This window comes from Chrysochloris asiatica, unplaced genomic scaffold (assembly GCF_000296735.1).
Source record: "Chrysochloris asiatica unplaced genomic scaffold, ChrAsi1.0 scaffold00041, whole genome shotgun sequence".
NCBI classification, from domain to species: domain Eukaryota; kingdom Metazoa; phylum Chordata; class Mammalia; order Afrosoricida; family Chrysochloridae; genus Chrysochloris; species Chrysochloris asiatica.
In genome coordinates, this window is record NW_006408559.1 from 16,520,139 (window position 1) to 16,543,294 (window position 23,156).

At 47.2% G+C, this 23,156-nt stretch overlaps 1 protein-coding gene across 1 annotated transcript; it reads right to left on the minus strand.

Annotated features, from left to right (window-relative positions):
* Nucleotides 1-4,589: 4,589 nt before the first annotated feature.
* FAM115C (family with sequence similarity 115, member C) lies at nt 4,590-22,202 on the minus strand. Its single transcript, XM_006861283.1, has 7 exons — nt 21,583-22,202; nt 12,031-12,998; nt 11,785-11,882; nt 10,455-10,668; nt 9,699-9,938; nt 6,083-6,420; nt 4,590-4,844 (listed from the first exon to the last, which is right to left on the minus strand). The coding sequence occupies exons 1-7, from the start codon at nt 22,200-22,202 to the stop codon at nt 4,590-4,592; spliced, it is 2,733 nt and encodes a 910-aa protein (XP_006861345.1).
* Nucleotides 22,203-23,156: the final 954 nt, after the last annotated feature.

Here is a 23,156-nt window from a genome sequence, read left to right on the forward strand (position 1 = left end):
ACATCAAGACCTCTCGGGCAGAAGCTACTACGTCTTGCATCTGTGTGACCATACAGAAGAAAGACCCTTTGAAACTAGATGTGATGCCCTGCACCTTCCGGACATCAGAGACAAGGCAAGTGTCCTAGACTGCAAGGTCTGTTTTGAACCACAGGTTGAGATTCGAGCTCACCAGTCAGAAACCACACACACGGTCTCTGTGAGTCAGAACCAACGTGATAGCATGAAACAACAAAACCTTTACCTCAGAGCTTCCTACATCCTGGAGTCCAGCTTCAAAGAAAACCCCAGGAGGATAGGATGGAACCTCTCTCGGTGCTGTTTTCCATGAAAGGGACACTTTCTCAGACCTACACAAAGCAACCTCAGTCCATGTTCAGAACCCCATTCCCTGCCCCTGGTGGAGCATGTAGAACTACATGGAAACAACAGCTCTAAAGACAGTACCCACTGCACAGTTCTGCTTGGAGTGTTTGCTGTTACAGATGCATGTATGTATGCAAATTTCTGCTGTTACATATGTACGTGGTGGTGGTGGTTGTTATGTGCCGTGGAGTCAGTTCCGACTCAGAGCGACCCTGCACAGGGTTTCCGAGGTTGTAAATCTTCATGGGAGCTGAAAGCCTCATCTTTCTCCGATGGTAGTTTCGAACAGCTGACCTTAAGGTTCGCAACCCGATTCATAACCCCTACACTCCCAGAGCTCCTGTAGATATATGTATGCATATTTCTACTGAGAATGTTTGGTGTTACGTATGCATGTATGTATATGCATTTTTGTTGCTGTTATGGGTTGGGTAGGGTTGGGTTCCCCCAACATATGTTGTAAATCCTGACCCCTGTAGTGGCTATAAACCCATTTAGGACTTGGGTTTGCTGTGTCAATAAGACAATAAGACTGTATGGTGGTGGTGGTGGTGGTGGTGTGCCCTGAAGTTGGTTCTGACTCATAGTGAACCTGTATGGGGTTTCCGAGAGCAGCTGTGAACCACCAGCTTGAGGTTGGCCTTGTAGTCCAGTGTTTATTCTACTGTGCCACATGCCGAGAGCAGCTGTGAACCACCAGCTTGAGATTGGCCTTGTAGTCCAGTGTTTATTCTACTGTGCCACATGCTGTTGTTAAGTGCCGTTGAGTTGATTCTGACCCAATACAGGGTTTCCAAGGAGCAGCTGGTGGGTTTGAACAGCTGACCTTGTGGTTCGCAGTCTAGCGCTGATCCCACAGAGCCACACCAGGAGTCCTACAGCGCCACAGAGGGAACAGTTTTGCTAATCTTGTTCCAGTTGATGGTCAGGAGGCATAGGTCTTCTACAAACCACAAGAGGGAGACAAAGAACAACAGAGGTGCCCGCAGACTCCACAGTGCTTGGTGGGTCATTTGTGAAAGAAATGAATTCCCTATAGCAGTGCATGCTACTGTGTTTGAACAACATACGCCAGTTTTAGGAGCGTTAATGTTCCCATTTAGTGTGACCAACCACAAATGTTTTGTTTGACACTGGTTCATTGTATTGGGGGTGGTGGAGGGTCTATACAACAAGAGAAAATGTAGGACCCTTTTCTCTTCTTCAGAACATAAAAAGTATCAAGTCGTCTTGGTGTGGCGCTGCGGGTTAATGAGCTGGACTGCATAGTTGGTTTGAGCCACAAGGTCGATGCTTCAAGCTTACCAGTCACTCCTTGGAAACCCTATACAGTGTCATCGTGGGGTCAGAACCGACTCAATGGCACTCAACAACAACAAAGCATTCTATGACCATTTCTTTCCCTGAAATTTATCCAATTTGCCAAGTGTTTAGGTGCTTCCAACTCTGGCTGTAATAACCCATAAGATACATGTTGTCCTGTGTCCAGTGCTCTTCGACATGACTATGGGAGTTGGATCAGCTTTAAGAATAAACAAACGATTGTTGGATACAAGCCCTGGTTTAACACCAATTTCCTCTAGGAAGCCACCAATGTCTTATTAGAGGCTTGGACCGTAAAACTAGTGTTGGAAAAGACCTAAGTCACATCCCCAAGAGATGTGTGCCTTGGATGAATGCCTTTCATCATTCAGTAAGTGTCTTCTGAGTAGCTAGGAATGCCAGCTTAGATCTGGACACTTGACGATTCTGTAGCGGTGCCTACAGCCTCGTGCAAAGAGTTGTTGGTTGCAGTAGACTCAACATGTTTACAATATAGTGGCCGAGAGTGAGGGTCCAGGATCTACTTGTCAGAGTTGAGAACATGGTTTTACGACTTACTAACTCCATGTCTCTACTTACCTCTCTACAAAATGGGTATAGTGATAGCACCCATGTTTTAGGACTTCCGTGAGAATAAATACAGGTGAAACACACTTGTAACAGTCCAAAATTTGTCCATGGTCTGCTTGACCTACACTGTCATCCTTCAGAGCGAATTTGCTCAGCAATATAGATGTGGAGGTCTTTGCTTTGATGGAAGAAGAGAAAAGCACAATGTCTGTTTACCATAACTCCTACTGACTGGGCCCTTTCCATATGTAACTAGACTAATTCATTCCCAAGACTTCTCAATGGCCACACCTTTCAACAACCCATGCAAGCTATGGCTTCTTTGTTCATGCTCCCATGAACCATGTGGCTGAGAGCAAATGCTGCAGGACCACATTACCAGGGAGTGTCACTTGTGAGGGTCTCTGGATCTCATGAGTTCAACTCATACTGGTCTAAGTGAAGTACAAAGTGTCCTCCGCAGAACCGGGGAGCTGTCTGTCTGTCTGTTATTCCTTAGTGTTGGCAGCCTGCTCTCAATCATAACCGGACTTTCCCTGGAGAGGTCAGTCCTGTTGGGTTTGAATTCTAAACCTCAACATAAGGTCTCTGTTATTTCTGTAACAGAGAGTTGCTTTAGGGCCACTAAGTAACCAGGAGCAAAAACCCAAAGTAGAGCGGCTCTTCTTGTTGCTCAATTCTCCCTTTCCACCCATAAGCTCAACAAACAGAACTGGGTTTCTTCAGATTAGTCTTCAGGCTACTCTTCATCAAAGGACAATGAATCCAAGCAGGTTTGTTGGAAGGTTTTTAAAAAATGCATGTAGGGGACTCTTCTCACCGAGTTCTAAGATGGGAAGAACCCACCAAGCTGCTCCATTGGGCTGACTCTGGGTTGAGCCCTTGATCAAAGCTGGGCCAGCAGACTAAGATCTTAGTTGATCACCAAAGTAGGAGCTTTTTCTCTTCATCTGCCTGGATGTCTACTCACCCAGAAACTCTTCTCTATTTCTACTGATGGAAACTAGCCACATTATGATTCCAAGGAGATGGGAGGAGCCAGGAGTCTGCTGGTGCTGAGGGCAAAAGGCTTATGGCCCCATAACATGGCAAAAGGCTTATGGCCCCATAACATGGATGGGCTAACATGGCCTTTCTCTATGATGACACAAAAGTGCTGGACGACAGAGCTGACCCAATAGTGTTGTAGTGCATGGTTTGAATTTGCACCATTGTTCCTTGGATTTGTTGACACTTGAGAATCTTCCAGAGGAGAAAGAAAGGGCGCAGGATGAGCTAGGGAACCAACCACTCTTCTTACTGATGCCAGGTCTGGGGATAATACTGACGTTCTCTCAATTGGTTTACAGAAGGCACGGAACACTTAGGAGACCAATTAGCTAACCGTTGCTCCAAAACAAAGACAAGAAGGCGAGGGGACAGGGAAACTAGAGCACTGAAAATGGCACAACCAGAATAGAATGAATGGCAATAATGATTTTGTGGAAAATGTAATCAATTTTTTCACTGGAGAATTTGTGTAGAAATGTAAAGTAGAGGGTCAGCCAAAAAGAAGAGGAAGACCACCCAATGAGATGGATTGGAACAGTGGCAGCAGCAATGGGCTCAAGCGTCACAACAATTGTGAGGAGGGTTCAGGAAGGGGCAGTGTTTTGGGGCTCAAGGTCGCTCCGAGTTAGAGCCCACTCAACAACATCTCCCAACGGACTGTGTAAAATTAATCTTAAATACAACAAAATCTTATCTTTTAAACAGCAAAAGAATAAAAAGATGGAAAGGACTAAATACTGTGCTTGAGGTGTTTGAATCTTTAGGATATCCCAGAAGTCTTTAGAGGCTGTTATGGACAAGAGCACAGAGATACAGAGGGAGTATGGGAGTTCCCAGACTCCCAAAGCTGCTCAGGACTCCCTCCACTGCACCAGCCTGTCTCTCAAGCTCTTAGGAAACTCCTCAGGTCACAGGAAACAGAAAGCATTGCTCAGGGCCAGAAGAGTGAGGGAATGATGCAAGAGTGTGACTGTAAAGGCTCCAGGGACAAGACTCCCTCCACCAAGGCTTCTGAGAGTGAACTGAGTCTGTGGCGTCTAGGATGCTAAAGGATCCAGTGGGTGTCTGATGGGTGACAGGAGTCTTACATGCAGAGAAACAGAGGACAGCGGGGAGAGGCAGGTTCCTGAGAAAGGAGGTTCTATTCCACCTTATGGTGGAATGTGTTCTTGAAGGTGAACTGAGAAGTAGAGTTCAGGTTCAAGGCACTTAGTCAACAAGGGCCGAAATGGTGGTGGAGTTGGAGGACTGGCCCCTCTGTGTCTCTGGCTGGACATCCTTCACTTTGGGGAAAGGAAATCTACTCTCATGGGGTTTTCTCGCCACTCTGGTAAGCAAGCCAGGCTGTCGGCCACTTCCTTCTGCACCGGCCAGCCCCAGGCCTTGAAGAACGGAACCAGATTCTTCTGCACTTGGTGGGAGAACTTCTTCACCCACAGGTTCATCTTGCCAGTGTTATCTCCGGGCAGGCAAGGGAGGGTCTGGTACTCAGCAAAGAGCTGGGTGAAGGGTTCCCATCCAAAGGCTTCCTGGAGCTGGGAGAGAGAGAAAAATGGGCAGCTCAAGGATCTGGTCTACCTAAGATACTCCACCTAACATGGCAGCCAAAGTGACTCCCTCCCCACCTGTGCCCCCCACACATGTTCACTAGGACACCACAGTGATGGGTAATGTCCTCTAATCATTAGCTTCACTCCCACTATCTGTCTCCATGTCCTCACAAACCACTGCACAGAAACCCAACCTCAAATCCACAACCTACCTGTTACCCACAAACCCTAAACACCCTTGGAGTAGTAGAGGGATAAATGAGAAGCTAATGTCTTAAATCTTGAGAGAGCAAGACTGTTGTACGTAGGGTCGCTGAGTTGGAAGTGACTTGACAACCTAAACAGTAATAACAGCTTCTGACAAGAAGTCCGCACACAACAAATGACAGTCATCATTATCATTTCACTTCTGAGAATCATGTTTCCAAGTGGTTTCCTAAGTAGCACGGCAGGTTTAGAGCCTGGATGACCCAAAAACCCTTACAATTTCCATACTGGGCATATTGGGACCTCAAAACCCTCACACCTTACATATCGGGCATATACGGACCCCCAAACCCTCACATCTTACATATTGGGCATATTGGAACCTCAATACCCTCGCATCTTACATATACTGGGACTCCAAAAGCTGGGGACTGTCAACACTTCTACACATAATAAAATTCTTCGTCTTTTATCACTACCATTGATCTGTTGTTGAGGACCATGCAGTCTGCTCCAACTACTCATAGAGTCCCTGTATTGAGCTTGGACCGCCGACCTTGCGGTTCAAACCTCCTTTGCAGTCCAGTGCATTAACCTGCGGCACCACACCAGGACTCCCAACTGCCCACAGACACTATTATTATAAAGTGATGTCATTCTCACTTGACTCATAAGCTGATATTAAGAAAAAACAGAATTAACCGCCCCCAACAGCCATTTCTGTTAGGGGACAAGTTCACATCAGTGAATGACAGAGCTGTGCCTGCCTCAATCCTACGGGGTGTTCACTCAGAGTCCCTGTTCTTGACCTCACTCTGTATTTGTTCCTATTACACTTCATAGAACTCTGCATTTCCTCGTACTCATCATCTCAAAAACATGGCAAGGTGAGTGGGACTTAGCGGAGTATAACCTGAGAGGCACCTGGTGGTAAAGGAGTTAAAAGGCACCTGGGGCCAGGAGGTGCTCCACAACGTGGGGTCTAGGGTGCCACCTCCCTCCTTCTTGTCCAGTACCTGGAGGTATGTCTCCAGGGCTGTCCACACACTCCAGTCGCATAGCGGAGCTCCTTTGCCCAGGTGTACCCTGATCCGCTTCTCCCGTTCTGAAGGCTTCAGCGCAGGGTGGGCCTGAGCTCTAGGGATGCCCAGGACTGTCTCGTGCACATAGACAGACCACAGGTTGCAGGTGGCCTCCGTGGTGTGTGGAGGGAACTCCCACCCAGACTTCTGCTGGTTGTGACCCAGCTCATGGATGGGTCCCCACAGGCCACTGCTCCTCATGCCTGCTTCATGGGTGATCTCCTGCACCGACTTCAAGTGGCACATGATAGGGTACCCAGAGTGCATCCAGCCTGGAATCCAGAAAGAAGAGGTGGGTGTGTGAGGTTCACCTGAACCTACCTTTATGTCTCCCTGTGGTGTGGCTTCGCTGCCCCATCCAGTGCCCCAGGGATTCCAGCAGCATCTTGCTGACTACCATGAATGCTCTCCTTGAGTTGGACAGGAAGTGATTGGTCCCTAGTTCTCTCCCAGCCTCCCTTACTCTCTCTCACCTGAGTTATGCCTTCTTCTCACTCTAGCCATGAACAGCATGCGCATCCTTCACTCAGTCTTTCTGGCTATAATCTAATGTTTCCTTTACTGCTGTTGTTTGTTTGTTTGTTTTACATGGACTTCTGTTCCATGTTGAAAAAGGAAGTGATCGGTGTTTGTTTGTTTTTTTTCACATGGACTTCTGTTCCATGTTGAAAAAGGAAGTGATCGGTGTTTGTTTGTTTGTTTTTACATGGACTTCTGTTCCATGTTGAAAAAGGAAGTGATCGGTAGCTGGAAAATATGGCCTTAGTGATAGAAACGATGTTGGAGATCGCATGATAAAAATTTGCAAGACTGATGACTTCTTCACTGCAAATATCTTTTATTATTATTATTATTATTTGTGTAGAGTAAAACTATTAAGTTTATTAAAACCACAGTCCTATTTTGACATCTCAAAATCTTCATTAGAGAATGACTAGACTAGTTTATTAGAGTACATTTTTGCTGGCAAACAAGATAAGCACCTAGCTAAAGTTGCTCCAAATATAAATCACAAGTAAACATGTCTTAGTTTTAAAATAGAAAAATGATTAATTTAAGATTTCAACAAGTATGTAATTGTTACTGTTGGTAAGTGCCATTGAGTTGGCCATGACTCATAGTGATCCTGCATAGGGCTTCTGAGAAGTGGCTGATGAGACTGAATCACTGACCTTGTGCTTCAAACCGACCTTGTTGTCTAGTGCATTACCCTACAACAAATATACAACATAAAAGATGACTATACACATGGACCTCACCAGATGGAATACACAGAAATCAAACTGACTACATCTGTGGAAAGAGACGATGGAAAAGCTCCATGTCATCAGTCAAAACAAGGCCAGGGACAGACCATTAGTTGCTCATATGCAAATTCAGGCTGAAGCTGAAGAAAATTAAAACAAGTGCATGAAAACCAAAATATGACCTTGATCATATCCCACCTGAATTTAGAGATCATCTGAAAAACAGACTTGACGCATTAGACACTAAAGCCCAAAGACCAGAAGAGTTGCGGGATGACATCAAGAACATCATATAGGAAGAAAGCAAAGGGTTCGTTAAGAAGACAAGAAAGAAGGAAAAAATCAAAATGGATGTCAGAAGAGACTTTGAAACTTGCTCTTCAGTATAGAGATGCTAAAGCAAATGGAAGAAGTGAGGAGGTACAAGAACTGAACAGAACATTTCAAAGGTCAGCTTGATAAGACAAAGTCAAATATAATGAAATGTGCAAAGTCCTGAATTTGGAAAACCAAAAGGGAAGAACATGCTCAGCATTTCTCAGGATGAGGGAACTGAAGAACAAATTCAAGCCCTGACTTGCAATACTGAAGCAATCTATGGGCAAATCATTGAATGATGCAGAAAGCATTGAAAGAAGATGGAAGGAATACACAGAGTTGCTGTACCAATAGGAAATGGTTGATGTTCAACCATTTCAAGGGGTAGCATATGATCAAGAGCCAATGATTCTGAAGTAAAAGGCACTGGGAATATATGGAATACAAATTGAAATCTTTCAACAAACTGATGCGAAGAATGAATATTCTGGAACACTTAATTGTGATCAGGAGGAACTTGTACATAGACCAAGAGACAGTTGTTCAAACAGAACAAGGGAATACCAAATGGTTTAAAATTATGAAAGGTGTGCACACCAGAGTTGTATTCTTTCACCATACTTATTCAACCTGTATGCTGAGCAAATAATCTGAGAAACTGGATTATATGGAAAAAAATGTGACATCAGGAGTTGAGGAAGACTCATTAACAACTTGTGATATGCAGATGATCCAACTTTGTTTCCTTAAAGCAATGGGTTCAGGCACAGTGACGACTGTGAGGTTGGCCCAGGACCGGGCAATGTTTCATTCTGTTGTGCACAGGATTGCTATGAGGTGATACGGACTTGATGGCACCTAACAACAACAACAACAACCTTCTCATGTGAGCCTGAACCATCCTGTCCTGGGTCTGGATTTGAAATTCCTTGGCAGCTAGAGCAATTCCATTTCTTCTTTGGCAATATCAACCATCATTGTCCCGATTTACACCCATAACCATGATGACTTGGGCTAGCAGTCCCACTTTATAGAGAAAACTGAGGTCCAGAGAAAACATCTCCATGTGGAATCCAGAGCGCCTTATACTTCCCTGGGTTCCCCCTGTCTTCTAAACCACTCAGTGCTTAAAATAAACCTCTTCACTTGTTTCCTCTTTCTGTTGTGTACTCTGACTTAGGTTCAAAGGAACAATTTCCTTTTTAATCCTCTCCTTGAAACCCCCTCATTGTCATCTGTGACCCAAGTGCCATTATTTAAGGTTGTTCTACCAGCCTATGAAATCTAGTCTTGCAGGTTTGAAGGATTTACCTTTTCATCCCCTGTAAACCCACACCTTTTTCTTTTCCTTTTTTTAACTTTTTACTGTGATTTAGGTGAAGGTTTACAGGTGAGTCTGTTTTCTGTGGAATCATTCACACATATTTTATTTCATGCCACTCATGGCGATCCAATAATGCCCAGCACTCACCCACTTCCTCTCTGGGCTTCCGGTTTCCATGACATTTTCGTTCCTACCCTTTCCTGCCTTTTGAATTTCATCCCTGAGCTAATGTTGCTCTTTTGATCTCAAATAGTTGATAGTTCTACAGAGTGGACACTTCCCAGTGTTACTGTCTTATACACCTGTGGATTGTTTGACTAAAATTGGAGCCTTGGGGGTAAATTCAGTCCAAGATTAACAGATGAACTTTAAGGACCATAATCTTGTGGATTCTGCCCGATTTTACCTCAGCCTAGTGTTTTAATGATTGTGAGTTTCATTTCACATTTTTCTCTCACTCTATCCAGGACTTCCTACATGATCCCTTCAGAGAGGTCGGCAGTGGTAGCGGGCACCATCTAGTTCTTTTTCTCAGTGTGGTAAGCGCATGCTTTTTATGTCGTCTTTCCCACTTTACTAGTAAGATCATGCTTTACTCATATTGGGTGTTCAAAACAGGCAAAAGAATCAACAGGGGAAGCCCAGACACCAGGGCACCTACCCGCTGAGATCTGCACATCAGCTACGATCCTCTCAGGACGGTGGAAGGGGAAGGGCTGGGCGCCCAGTCTGGCCACCGCAGCCATCATCTCGTCCCAGAGGTGCAGCAGGGGCTCAGGGTTCTCCAGGGTGCGTAGGTTAGAGGAGGGCACAGTCAGGATGATGTTGTCGGTTGCCAGCTCTCCCCAGGGCGCTGGGTTGTCCTTAATGCACCTTCTCCACTCCTCCAGTGATGTCTGACCTGGGAGTAAGCATCATGAACCCTGAGACTTCATATGTTGTGAAATGGAAGAGGGGCTCTTTCCTGAGTCTCCATGGAAACACTGTCCTATATCCATGGTTGTAGGGTGCCCTATGTCCCCTGACACTGGGTGCCCTGTATCCCACGACCCTGGGTGCCCCATCCCCTCAAACTGGGTGCCCTGTATTCCCTGACCCTGGGTGCCCTGTATTCCATGACCCTGGGTGCCCTGTATCCCCTGACCCTGGGTGCCCCAAATCCCCTAATACTGGGTGTCCTGTATCCCTTGACCCTGGGTGCCCCGTGTCTCCTGACCCTGGGTTCCCTGTATCCCTGGAAAAGGGGATTCTGTATTTCTGGACACAGGGCACTCTGTATCCCTACACACAGGGCTTCTCGTATCCGTGGACACAGGAGCTACATTTCTGCCCTGGTCCCTCCCCTCTACATCCAGCACACTCCTGATGCAGTTCCCCAGCCCCTTCCTGCCTCAGCTCAGCCCTGGTCCCCACTCACCCAGCTTGAAGTAGGGGGCTGGCCCGGCCCTTCTGAAGGTAACAGGTACCGGGCCCAGAGTGCTGCCCTTGGGCACGATGACATAGAGCAGGCCCCCCCAGAGGCAGGGGACTGAGAGCTGGGGCTGGTCCATGCAGCACTGCTGCGTCACCACGGGTGCTCGGCACAGCTTGCTGGCTTTGCTCAGGTCATCAGTGTGGCAGCCCACCTGCACCTGCAGAGTGGGGAGAAAGGGCATCCCTGGAGGTTCTGCCCGGTGGGGTGCTACGTATGTGGATAGAAGGTACCACGGGACCCTGCTTCCTGTTTCCAGGAGCCATGAGCAGAATCCTGTCAGTGCTCCAAGTCTAATAACCCATGTCCACAGGGGATCCAAACCTGAGTGTGAGGGACCAGAGGTAATAAATGTCCACAGACTTACACAGCCCCACAGGGGATCTAAATCTGAGTGTGAGGGACCAGAGGTAATAAATGTCCACAGACTTACACAGCTCCACAGGGGATCCAAATCTGAGTGTAAGGGACCAGGGGCAATAAATGTGCCCCTTCACTGGGCACTGGCCCTGGGCCCGAGCAACATGCTGGCTGAGTGGGAGTGAGCTCAGCAGAGGGGAGCCCACCTGCCCTTAGGGATGGAAGATGGGGTCTATTGTCTTCCTAGCTGGATGACTGAGCACTGTTTCTCTCTGGTCCTGGGATCATTTTTCTTAGGTTTAATGTCTGGAAAGGACGCCAACAAAGGGCCCTTGAGTGTAATTGGAAGTGTCCTGGGAATGGAGGAGGGAGGACGCTTGTCAGGGTCAGGGGCCAGGGGAGGGCAGGTTGTGTACCTCCCTTAAGGTATGGAGGAAAGGGGCTGAACTCAGACAGGCATTGTTTCACAGAGGATGGTGAGATACCGGCGATGTGTCAGCCACCTGTCCCTTCACATTGGGAGCCTCCCAGCACCCTTGTGGGTAGGGAAAATCCCTGCACATGGAAACCAGGGCCTTAGGTCTGATCCTGGGTCAGACATGAGCAGCTCCGGGGCTTTGCTCTCTGAAATTTTGCTGCTTCCACTGTAAAATCTGTAAAATGGGCAGGCTGTCTCCTTCTCACAGACAGGGTGGGGACCTTGGGTCCTGCAATTGGCTAAGGTGCTTGACTGCAAACCATAAGGTTGGCAATTGGGAGTCTGCCCAGAGGTGAAATAGTTCTGAAAACCCAGCCACTGACTGACACACCTCAGGTGGCCATGAGTTGGGGTCCGCTCCATAGTAAGGAGCTTTTGAAACCCTGGATAGCACAGCCCAAGGCTTTGGGAGATGCCACAGAGGTGCTCTGCTCTTACCTTCAGGCCAGCAGATGTGGCAGCTTCCGAGAGAGAGACTTCCACATTGTATCCTTCCGGAAGGTAGAGCCCGGTGCTTACCCAAGAGTCACCGCTGCCTGGCAAAAGTTGAGGGGAAGGCTGAGTCTCCCCCCACATGGGACAGCTTCTCCCAGCTACCTATGCTCATCCACCTGCCCTGCCTTGTCCCCCTAAATCACCTGAGGAAGAGCCAAGGGGCTCCCTGACCCTTCCCCTCCCACACACCTCTGTTGGTTCCGTTGACCTCCACAGTGATGGGGTGTTCAAGCCTGGATGGGCAGGTGCCATTTCCAAGCCCCTGGGCCAGCTGGAAGCAGTCAGTGCCCGCGTGGGCCAGCTCTGTGGCCAGGCAGAGCAGCGTGGCTTCGCGGGAGTCACTGGCCACAGGGTTGCTGGAGCTCACGGCAGGGAGGCCGGCCTGATGCAAGGTCTTCCTGAGCAGCCGGTGCAGGGAGGCGTAGGCCGGAATGCCTTTAGCAGGGATCTGCAGGAAGGCTGTAATGTCTGTGCCCAGCCTGGCCAGCCAGCCCTTTTCCATGCTCGAGGACACCTGGAAGGCTGCAAGTGCCTTGCGGAAGTGATAACTCCTCATCTTGGGGGTAGGCGTTGGGAAACAGCCCTGGTTGAGGGTCTGGGCCAAGATGCTGAGGCCCATGGGGTTGAGGATAAGGTTCCCAGGGAAGCTGGCCAGAGCGGAGTGGCCACGGTGCTGGGAGGCCCACCACCAGGACTGGCCCCCGATCAACAGCCCCCCACCCTCGGCCACAAACTCCTGAAGTGCCCGGGTCTCCTGGCCACTGTATGCAGGGCAGCAGTAGACACTCAGTTCCCTGGACACATGGGGCTCCAGGCTGCAGGCCATACCCCCTGCCGACAGCAGGGCACACAGGCCCTTCAGACTTTTGTTCACCCCAACTTTTCCTGCCTGGTCTCTGGCCAACCAGCGCACAGCGTTGAGCAGAAAGGGCCCCATCTTGGGAGCACACAGTAAACCCTCATGGGCAGCCAGCACCACACGGCCTCGGCCGTAGCGGGCAGCGGCCAGGAAGCAGCCGAGGTTGGCATTCAACCCCAGGGGGAAGGCCAGAGCTCCATGCACCAGCAGCTGTGAAGGGACGCCTCCGGTCTGGATGTCCAGCTCTGGGATCCCTTCCAGAAGTTGCTGCTGATGCCGACTGAAGTCCTCCCCACACCTGCAGAGGACAGAGGACCGAGGGGTCTCAGTCAGCTCGCTGACCGGACAATTCTACATGGGCTAGGAAAACAGCTCATGTTATATTCTCACTCCTGTTAATGGTGGCTTGGATTTTAATATGTAACATGGCGCTGTATCAGGTCTATGTGGTCCAGAGGGTTACGCATTGAGCTGCTAACCCCAAGGTCCACAGTCACCAGAAAGATGAGGCCACCTGTTCTTTAAGGACACGCTAAGGAGCAGCTCTACTCTGGCCCAGTGGTTCGGGAACGTTAAGTGAAATTACAATGTGGTCATATGGTAGACAAAATGATAGAGTGGATAAACACCTTTAAGACTTCATCAAAACTGAGGGGGAAACTTGCCGAACTTTGGATTCTCTTGTAAAAAAAAAAAAAGCTGGTTTTTTGTTTTTGTTTGTTTTTATAAATGTCTTTATGACTAATTTGTGTTTGACTCTTGGCCCAGGGAAGCTACTTTCACTCTTTATTACCATAAAAAGAAAGAAGTGTAGTACTGACAATTAAGCAATGGAATGCCACTAATTGTTTAAAAGTTACAACAGTATGTCTGTCCAAAAGAAACCCAGCCAATGATGCAATGACTCTATTGGATGAGGTTTGTTTGAGCGCAAGAGTCTTGATGCGTGTTGTTGTTGTTGTTAAGTACCGTTGAGTCGGTTCCGACCCATAGTGACCCTTACAGGGTTTCTGAGGGTGTAAATCTTTACGGGAGTAGAAAGCCTCATCTTTCTCCCGCGGAGCGGCTGGTAGTTTCGAACTGCTGACCTTAAGGTTCGCAGCCTGATTCGTAACCACTACCAACCAAAAGTAGAAAGGTGTTCTTCTAAGGATCAGCAGGAATTAGCTTATATTGAGAAAGCACAGAAGCAAAAGAAGCTTGTTTCTGATTGGCTTGTACAGTTTCCTGTTGACGTGCTTTCAGGATCTCATTGGTCAAGTAGCTTCACTATCTTCCCTTGGTGCAGCCGGGAAAATAGGAGGTGCATTCAACTCTTGCTCCTGGGGCTAGAACAGAAGACCTCTGGTTGGTTTATGGACAATGTCCTGCCCAGGGGACAGCATGGGTGGGGGCAGGACAGCAGTCCCCTGGGGGCACTCTGGGCCTACCAGCTGAAGTTTGATGGCAGGGAAACCTGTTTGTCCAGTCCTGAGGCCTCTGACTGAGATTGCTGACAGTAAAGTCCACCGACAACCTCAGAGTGAACAATACTGAGAGGAATCTGGACTTAATACAAGGACCTCCTTGAATTTAAGTCCAGGACCAGCTGGCTCCAGCACAGTTCTGACTGAGGTTGCAAACCTCAGCGCCCCTGATACTGTGTCAGCCCAAACAGGGGCTCCTTGGTGTCCTGTGTTGTTTCAGGGACTCCCCAGGCCACCACCAAGACAAGGAGCAAAGATGACAGGACTGTTGGGGACTGGAGCTCAACAGTGATACAGAAAGTCAGGAAAAACCCAACAGGGTGCTGAAGGCCACTATCCAGTCCTCCCCAGTCTGGGGCGGGAGACAGAAGTGACTCCCTTAGGAATGAGTACACCCCTGGGACTCTGGATCATGTGGATGGGTGGACACCTCAAAATGTCACTAAGACATTGGCAGTAAAGAAGCAGGGCATATTTGTACAGCAACAGGCTTCATGATGACACAGGTGACAGTTTTATCCATACCAGAGCCAGGGTTGGGGAGGTAGTTCTGACGTGTCAGACTGTGACAGTGACCGAGACTCAGGGTTACAGTTCAGCTCTGCAGGGCCCCAAACTCAAACTCTTTGTGCTCTACAATGTGGGGTGGGGCCCACAAATCTGGTCAAGTTTTAAACCAGGGATCCTGGAAGAACTCCTCAACACACACACACACACACACACACACACACACACACACACCAGGGAGCTTCAAAAAGCGTGGGGACAAATGGGTTTAAAAGATCGGGATTTTTTTCCGGAACTTTTTGAAACCCCCTCATCATACAGTGGTCAATGGGCGAAGGTCTTTTGACACAAATCTTAGATGATTTCCTTTCCTGTCCACTGTAGTTTTCAATTGTTGAAGAGTTCTGAAAAGGCAGAGAAATAGCCTTGAAATGTTTTCTTTCAAACTATAAGAATAGAACATTTAAAAAGAACAGAATGTTTTAAAGATGAGAACAGTATTTATCTGGTGTGGCACTATAGGATAGTGTACTGCTAATCACAAGGTTGGCAGTTCAAACCCACCAGCCGCACCTCGGAAACCCTATACAGGGTCACTATGAATCAGAACCAACTCCATGATACTGAACATCAATAACTAAACTACCACCAGAGACATGCTAGTAATATTATGCTATTTTCTTCTAATTTTTATGTTCTTAGCTTTACTCACATTTATGAACAAATCTGATATCATATTGAATCCAGAACTTTATATTTTACTTAACTTTGTCCGTGGTTCCATGAGTATCTTCTTATGCTTTTGACTAATTGGTGAAAACATTATTTTTAATAGCTACATAATCATCCACCCCATAAACTTCAGGAAATACTATACTTTAGGCAACCAGTATCCCATTACAGTCTCTCTATAGATGCAATACACAGGAAACATGGTGGCTCTGTAGATAAACCTGGATTGTGAACCACAACGTCAAAAGTTCAAGCCCACCAGCTGCTACGTGAGGGAGCGAGGAGGTGCTCTGCTCCTGCAGAGATATATAGCCTTGGAAACCCTATGCAGGGTCCTTATGAGTCAGAATCAACTTGACATCATTAACAAGAACAACATATGTAATATACACATGTCAGTGTATCACTTGACAGTGAGAAATTGTTGGGAACATTTATTACTAAGCATTTGCCCCATAGGTCTCATTATCCTTCTGCATAATCCTAACCCTTCCCTTGCCTCACAGGTGGTTCTTCCGAGAGCACAGCTTACAGGACCCCTGCTTGCCATCTCTCTCATAAAGCTGGCTTCCTGGGAAACCTCACCTGCAAGTCGGGACATTTAGTGATACTTGCAAAAGTGCACATTCATTTGTCCTTTGACAGAGAAATTCTGCGTCTAGCGATAAGGCAAAACAACCGGAAACTCAAAGGTCCCTTAACAAGGAACTAATTGAATAAATTATGTTATATATGTGCTATTGTTGTAGTTAGGTGTCATTGAGTAGGTACCAACACATAGCTACCGTCTGCACAACAGAATGAAACACTGCCCGGTCCTGGGCCAACCTCACAATCTTTGCTACATATGAGACCATTGCTGCTGCCACTGTGCCAAGGCATCTCATTTGGGGTCTTCCTCTTTTTCTCTGGCCCTCCCTTTTACTAAAGATGATATCCTTCTCCAGGTACTGGTCCCTCCTGGCAATATACCCAAATTATGAGAGACGAAGTCTCACCATCCTGGCTTCCAAGGAACATTCTGGTTGTAATTCTCCCAACACAGATTGATTTATTTTTTTGGCAGTCCACGGTATTTTTAATAATCTCCTCCAACACCATAATCGAACTGCATCCATTCATCTACAGTCTTCCCTATTCATTGCCCAACTTTCGCATGCATATGTCATATAAGTAAAGCGTGGTATAATTGTTGTTAAGCAACGTTGAGTCCGTTCTGGTACATAGCGACCCTGTATAGGGTTTCCAAGGAGCGGGTGGTGAGTTTGAACAGCTGATCTTGCAGTCTAGTGATTATTCTACAGCACCACACTGGGGCTTGTTACTGTTAGGTGCCATCAGGTCGGCTCCAACTCCTATCAACCTTACGTACAACAAAACGAAGCACCACCCCAATCACAGCCACTGCTGCGTCAATGTTTCTTGTTGAGTCTCCATCTTTTTCACTGACTCTCTGCTTTACCAGTATGATGTCTTTCTCCAGAACCAGTCCCTTTTGATAACATGTCCAAGGAAATGACATGAAATCTTGCCACCTTTGCTTCTAAGGAACATTCCGATTGTACTTCTTCCAAGACAGATTGGTTCATTCTTAAGGCAGACCACTGTATCTATGATATTCTTCACCAACACCTCAATTCTTCTCCATTCTGCCTTATAAACTGTCTAGCTTTCCCAAACATATGAGGCCATTAAAAAGGCTTGGGTACTCCTGTACCTTAATTCTCAAAGTGACGTCTCTGGTTTATCTTTTAAAGTTTTTATTGTGAACTGAGTGAGAGTTTACATGGGAGTAGAGCTTTACCCCGTTTCACTGCATGGTTACAACGTCTTCCATGCATCATCATTCACAGTGTTTGCTTCCATTGCCTCTGTTTTTTTGTTTGTTTGTTTATTTTTTGGGGGGGGAGATGTACACAAAACACTCAGGTATCATTTAATCATTTTGGTTTGTCTTTTAAAGACACTTTTAAGAAATCTTTTACAGCTGATCTGCCTGATGCCATATTCCTTTTTTTCCCTTGACTGCTGCTTCCAATGATGTTGGTTGTGGATCCAAGGAAAACGAAATCCTTGACAACGTCCATCTTTTCTCCATTTATCATGATTTTGCTTATTGCTATAGTTGTGAAAGTTTTTGTTTTCTTTGTGTTGAGGTGTAGTCCGTACTGAAGACTATGTAGTGTTTGAGTTTCATTGTTGTTGTTAAGTGCCATCGAGTCGATTCCGATCCATAACAACCCTGTATAGGGTTTCCGAGGAGCAGCTGGTGAGCTTGAACTGCCAATCATGCAGTTCAAACGGCTTTGCAGTCTGGCGTATTAACCCACAGCGCCACCCCAGGACTCCTTGAGCTTCATTGGTAACTGCTTTAAATCCTCTTCACAAGCAAGGTTGTATTTTCTGCATATTATAGGTTGTGAATGAGTCTTCCTCCAATCCTGATGCCACATTCTTCTTCATATAATCCAGCATTTCTAATTATTTGCTCAACATACAGATTGAGCAAGTATGTATGGTAGAAGGAGACAACCCTGGTGCACACCTTTCCTGATTTTAAACCATTCAGTATCCCTTTGTTCTGTTCTAACAACTGCTGCTTGGTCTAAGTACAGGTTCCTCACGAGCACAAGTAAGTGTTCTGGAATACCGGTTCTTTGCAATGCTACCCATAGCTCATCATGATCATATAAACCTCACCACAGGGTAATACATAGTTGATGAAGGGGAGCGGTTTTATAGATGCATTCCAAACAATAAAAAGAAATGAGAAAGTTACCATTTAATAACCAGGAAAGAATCAATGGCTCTTAGGCTAAGCAATGATTACCAATGAATGACTGCTGATGTCCTTGTAAGAGGGAAAATGAGAGACTATATATTTTCTTACAGAAGTGCACATCACCATCTACAATTCAAACCTGAGTCTATCAACCCTTGGGGGTTGATCAACTTTTTTTCAAATCTCTGGCCTGTGGGCCATATGGTCTCTGTAAAAACGGGTCCACTCTGTTGTTACAGCTGGCCAGCATCCAGACAATAAATGAATGAAGGGGTATTCTAAAGACATTTATACTTATATGTATTTATATGGTCACAGGGTTTTGAAATGGATCAGGTTAACCCTCTTTTGGTGCCTGGCAGAGGGATGGTAAGAGAGAATTTCTGGAAGACAGCTGCTTGCTCATAGTGCTCAGAATGAAATGTGTGGTCAGTGGCGGGTGTGCATTGAGCAAGGACTTGAGCTACTCTTGATTGTGAGGTTTGGTGGTACAAAAAGAATGTGCACCTACTTCTTGTTGGAGGTGTAAGTGCTTGTTGAATTGGATTTGGTTGGTGTGACTCTCTCCCATTTTGTAATAGTTACTGTCACCCATTTCTTTTGTCTTATCTGTGATTTAGAGTTTTACGCTTGTAAACTAACATTCACTTGGCCAGTAAAATTTGGGGCTGGCCAGTATTGTATCTCTAGTTGCTCTATTAAAGAGCCCTGGTAGTGCAAAGATTAAGTTCTTGGCTGCTTAACCACAAAGTTGGCAGTTCTAATCCACTGAGTGGTTCTGAGGAAGCGCAAGCTGGTGATCTGCTTCTGTGAGATTCCGTGGAGAAAACCTTCAGGTTTTTGTTTTTTTTTAACCGTCACAGGGGTTGCTGTGCGTTGGAATTGTCTGGGTAACATCCCAACAAGAGTAGGAAAATTAACCCTTTCAGAGTACCCACCTACATTTTCTGCTTCTGGGGTTTATCGGGCAGCTATCTTCCCACTGGTAGTGCATCAGTGGGGGGAGCTGCATAAATGTCTGAAATGGGAGAATGGGTGCGGGCCAGAAATGGTTGTTTTTACAGGGGCTGCATCCCGGAAGTATCATTTCATAAAACTTTTGTCTCTTTTGGCTTTTTTACTGAAAAATAAGCCTTGTGGTTACAAATCAAGCTGCTAATCTCATCTCAGGGTCAGCAGTTCAAAACTACCAGCCGCTCCGCGGGAGAAAGATGAGGCTTTCTACTCCCGTAAAGATTTACAGCCTTGGAAACCCTGTTCAGGGTCGCTATGGGTCAGAACCGACTCGACGGCACATAACAACAAAACAATGAAATTTTATTTACAAAGCCAGATAGCCCTATTTGCTAGTCCCTGCTCTAGAAACCAGCTCTAACTCCCAGTTTACAAGAAATGCAGGGAACAAAGGAGCAGACGAAATGACACCACAGAAAAGTTCAGAAGGAGGGAAACTCTCCTGGATAAAGGATGCGTATCCTCAACAACAAACGGCAGAAAATCCAAAGAGAAGGAAAGGAAACTTCAACGGCACAAGACATGTAACTGTCTGATCAAGCAGCCCAAACATTTCAACACCAATTCCTATGAGTTTGAAAATCAACTTTAGACAATTCTAGAACTGACTAAGATATTGAGGATTATTGGAACATTTAAGATGAAAGGTAGATGGCTGTGCTTTGCATAATTTGGTGACACAAGTAAGGCTGTTGTAGGCTTGGGTGAAGCTTACCTGAGGTATCCCAGAACTAGTCTTTCTACTTTGGTCCATGCTTGAAATTTCCCATAATGAAAAGTTAAAACAACAAACAAACCCACAACAGTCCTCCGATCCAGTGGCAGAGGTGAGAAATTTAGTTGTAGTGAAGAAAAACAGGTTTAGTTGGCTGAAGAGGATCATCCTTTGGCAATTAGGAGGCATTAGACTAATGGGAGAAAGCTATGTGCCCCTTAGTAGCAGGGGCAAGACAAGCTAGCGTGAGTCAGATCCGCCACAGAGCACCACACCACCTCCCACCCTCCAGATGGAAAAGGCTCAGGGCATGCCCAGCTCAGATCTGTGGGGTCAGGGCAGGAGGGGGCCAGGGCTGAGGGGCCAGGGCAGGACAAGGTCAGGGCCGAGGGGCCAGGGCAGGGCAGGGCAGGGCCTGGACCTGAGGCCCCCACATCCCTTACTCTGCTTTGCTTCCTCTCCTAGCTCTTACCAACACCTGGTCTAGAAAGTATCTATCACCTTAATTACCTAATTCTCCGCTAGAATACGAGGTTCCTAGAGCAGGCTTCTTTGACCTCTGCCATATCCCAATGCCCACAGGGGACCAGGAACAGAGCTCTGGTAGCATAGTGGTTACGAATCGGGCTGCGAGCCGCAGGTCAGCAGTTCGAAACTACCAGCGGTTCCGCAGGAGAAAGATGAGGCAGTCTGCTCCCGTAAAGATTTACAGCCTCAAAAACCCTGTACAGGGTCGCTATGAGTCAGAACTGACTCCACGGCACATAACAACAACAACAACAACATTCATTAGCACAAGTATTTTCTACATTCCAAGCACTGAAGTTGTCAAGAATTTCTTTGTACTTGAATCAATCATGAAAATCAGTACCCTTGGAAGCAGCAGTCAAGAAATCAAATGACAATTTGGATTGCACTGGGCAGTTATGCTGCAAAAGATCATTTTAAAGTGTTAAGAAGCAAAGATGTCACTGTGATGACTAAGGCGCACCTGACCCAAACCATGGTCTTAGCAATGGTTTTATATGCAGAAGAAAGCTGGGCAATGAGTAAGGCAGACCACAGAAGAATTGGTACATTTGCACTGTGCTGATGAGGAAGAATGCTGAGTTGACAGGATGGACTGACAGAAGGGAATCTGTCTTAAAAGAAGCACAGCCAGAAAGCTCCTTAGAAGTGAGGAGGCTGAGACTTCAGCTCACTAACTGTGGACACGTCATCAGAAAAGGACGTCATGGCTGGTCAAGTAGAGGGCCAGTGAAAACAAGGGACCCCCTTAAAGAGATGGTCTAACACAACAGCCACAACAATGTGCTCAAACACAACTGCAATCATGAAGCTGGAGCAGGACAGGAGACCTTTTGTTCTGCTCTACACAAGTTCACTCAATGACGACGCACAACATGTTCCAGGCACAGGCCCTGGGAGATGGAATGGTGACTAAGACACACTTTCCTATGGAGATGACCATGACTGGCCACTCATCATGATACAGCTCCTCTTACACAGCAAGGCTCTCGAGTCATCCAGGATTTGATGTGTTCTGATTCCAACACGGAGAGGAAAATCTCTGGTATGAAAATGAAGCTCACTGAAGTGGGGAAGGGCAAGGTCAGATCTCTTGCCTTATATGAGTCAGACTCCTCATCAGAAGAACGCCACTCACCTGACCTGAAGTGGGATCTTGGGCACCTTCTTTGAGACTTTGAACCGGCCTTTGTCCCCATAGGTGTCAGTGAAGTACACCCCGGCCACACTTGTCACCTGGTTCCCAGGGAACTTGGACAGCACCTGGTCACAACCATGTTGACTGGCCCAATACCAGGCTTGGCCCCCGATGAGCACACCCCCTCCACGCTTCACAAACTGGACCAGCTTCTCAGTCAAGGTGTCACTGTAGGCATTCATGCAGAAAACTCCCAAGGGCTCTCCTGGTTCTGCCTCAACTTGTGCTTGGACTCCAGATTTCTGAAGGAGGCTCACGAGGGGTGCCAGGGATGGGTGCACACCGATGGGAGCTCCCGGGGTGAGGCAGAGCCAGCGCGCTGCATTGACAAGGAATGGAGCCAACCCAGGGACCACCAGGTAGCCTTCATGGGACACCACCACCAGGCGGCCCTGGCCATAGGAGGAGGCAGCGATGAGGACCTGGCCTTTGTCGTTCACCATCACCGGGAAGGCAGCCTCTCCAGTCAGAAGCAGTTCACAGGGCACGGGAGTTGGGGGAACATCCCAGCTCGTCACCCCATTCATGAGGATCTCGAAGGCAGCATCAGGAGTTGCCATGGCTTCTGCAGAGGGAAAAGGACACTCAGCCTGGTTGGAACATACAGAGGGAACAAGCAGACAACAGCATTGTTCACTCAAACATCATGCACTGGGCTTCCCATTGCGTGCCAAGCTCTGCTGCAGCACTGGGTTCACTCCATTCCCTGTTCTCAGGAATCTGATATTTCAGAGCAGGAAGATGGTCCATAAGTCAGTACATCACCAGACAAACCAAACACAGCAAGTGATTATTTCTATAATGAGAAGACTGGGGTGGCTGGAAGGCTACTCGGGTTGGCTGACAAGAAAAGCCTCTGTGAACTAGAGACATCAAGCTGAAACCAGCAATGCAGGAGAAATGCCTTCCTGCTGATTCCTGAGACAAGAAGGTAAGAGTTAGAGAAAGAGTGCTTGGCTGGAGAGAGGCATGGATGAGGGGAAGGAATCCGGAAACCCAGGTGGGAAGGAGGGTTCTGGGACCTGGCTGATCCTGGCTGGCCAACTGGGTTGCTGGAGGAGAGGTAAGTTGCTATTTTATGTCTTTGGGCAGAAGGTCAGAGACCTGCTTGGAACTTTTAGGTGCTCAAGGAGTTTTCAGCTAAGCTATGAGGCTCCACCTCCGTTAGCATTTCATTCTGAGTTTTCTGTCGTCTTAAAACTCAGTGTCTACACTGGGCTTTTTAGTGCCTTCAAAGCAGCTGACTGGGAAAATGCTTCACCTCCAGTCTCAAGTCTGTAAAGGAGAGATCTGGTCCCTGCAGGAGTGAGTGTTAGCCCAGGCTGGGAGCTCACAGGTGAGGGCCTGACACAGCTAGGTCTGAGAAAATGTAAGCACCTGCCCCCTAATACCCCTACTTAGCAAGGACCACAAGCCCAGCCTGAAGGCCCAGGTATGGGGCATCTCCCACCCACTCCTGTGCTCTAGGGTCTCTGAGTTGAAGGAGCTGGGAGGCTGACACTGGCCAGCTCTAC

Coding starts and splice junctions, on each gene's coding strand:
- FAM115C (XM_006861283.1), bottom strand. CDS start 22,202: ATGGCAACTCCTGATGCTGCCTTCGAGATCCTCATGAATGGGGTGACG. Junction 12,999..21,582: donor AAGATCCCACTTCAGGTCAG/GTGAGTGGCGTT, acceptor TGTCCTCTGCAG/GTGTGGGGAGGACTTCAGTC. Junction 11,883..12,030: donor GGTCAACGGAACCAACAGAG/GTGTGTGGGAGG, acceptor AACTTTTGCCAG/GCAGCGGTGACTCTTGGGTA.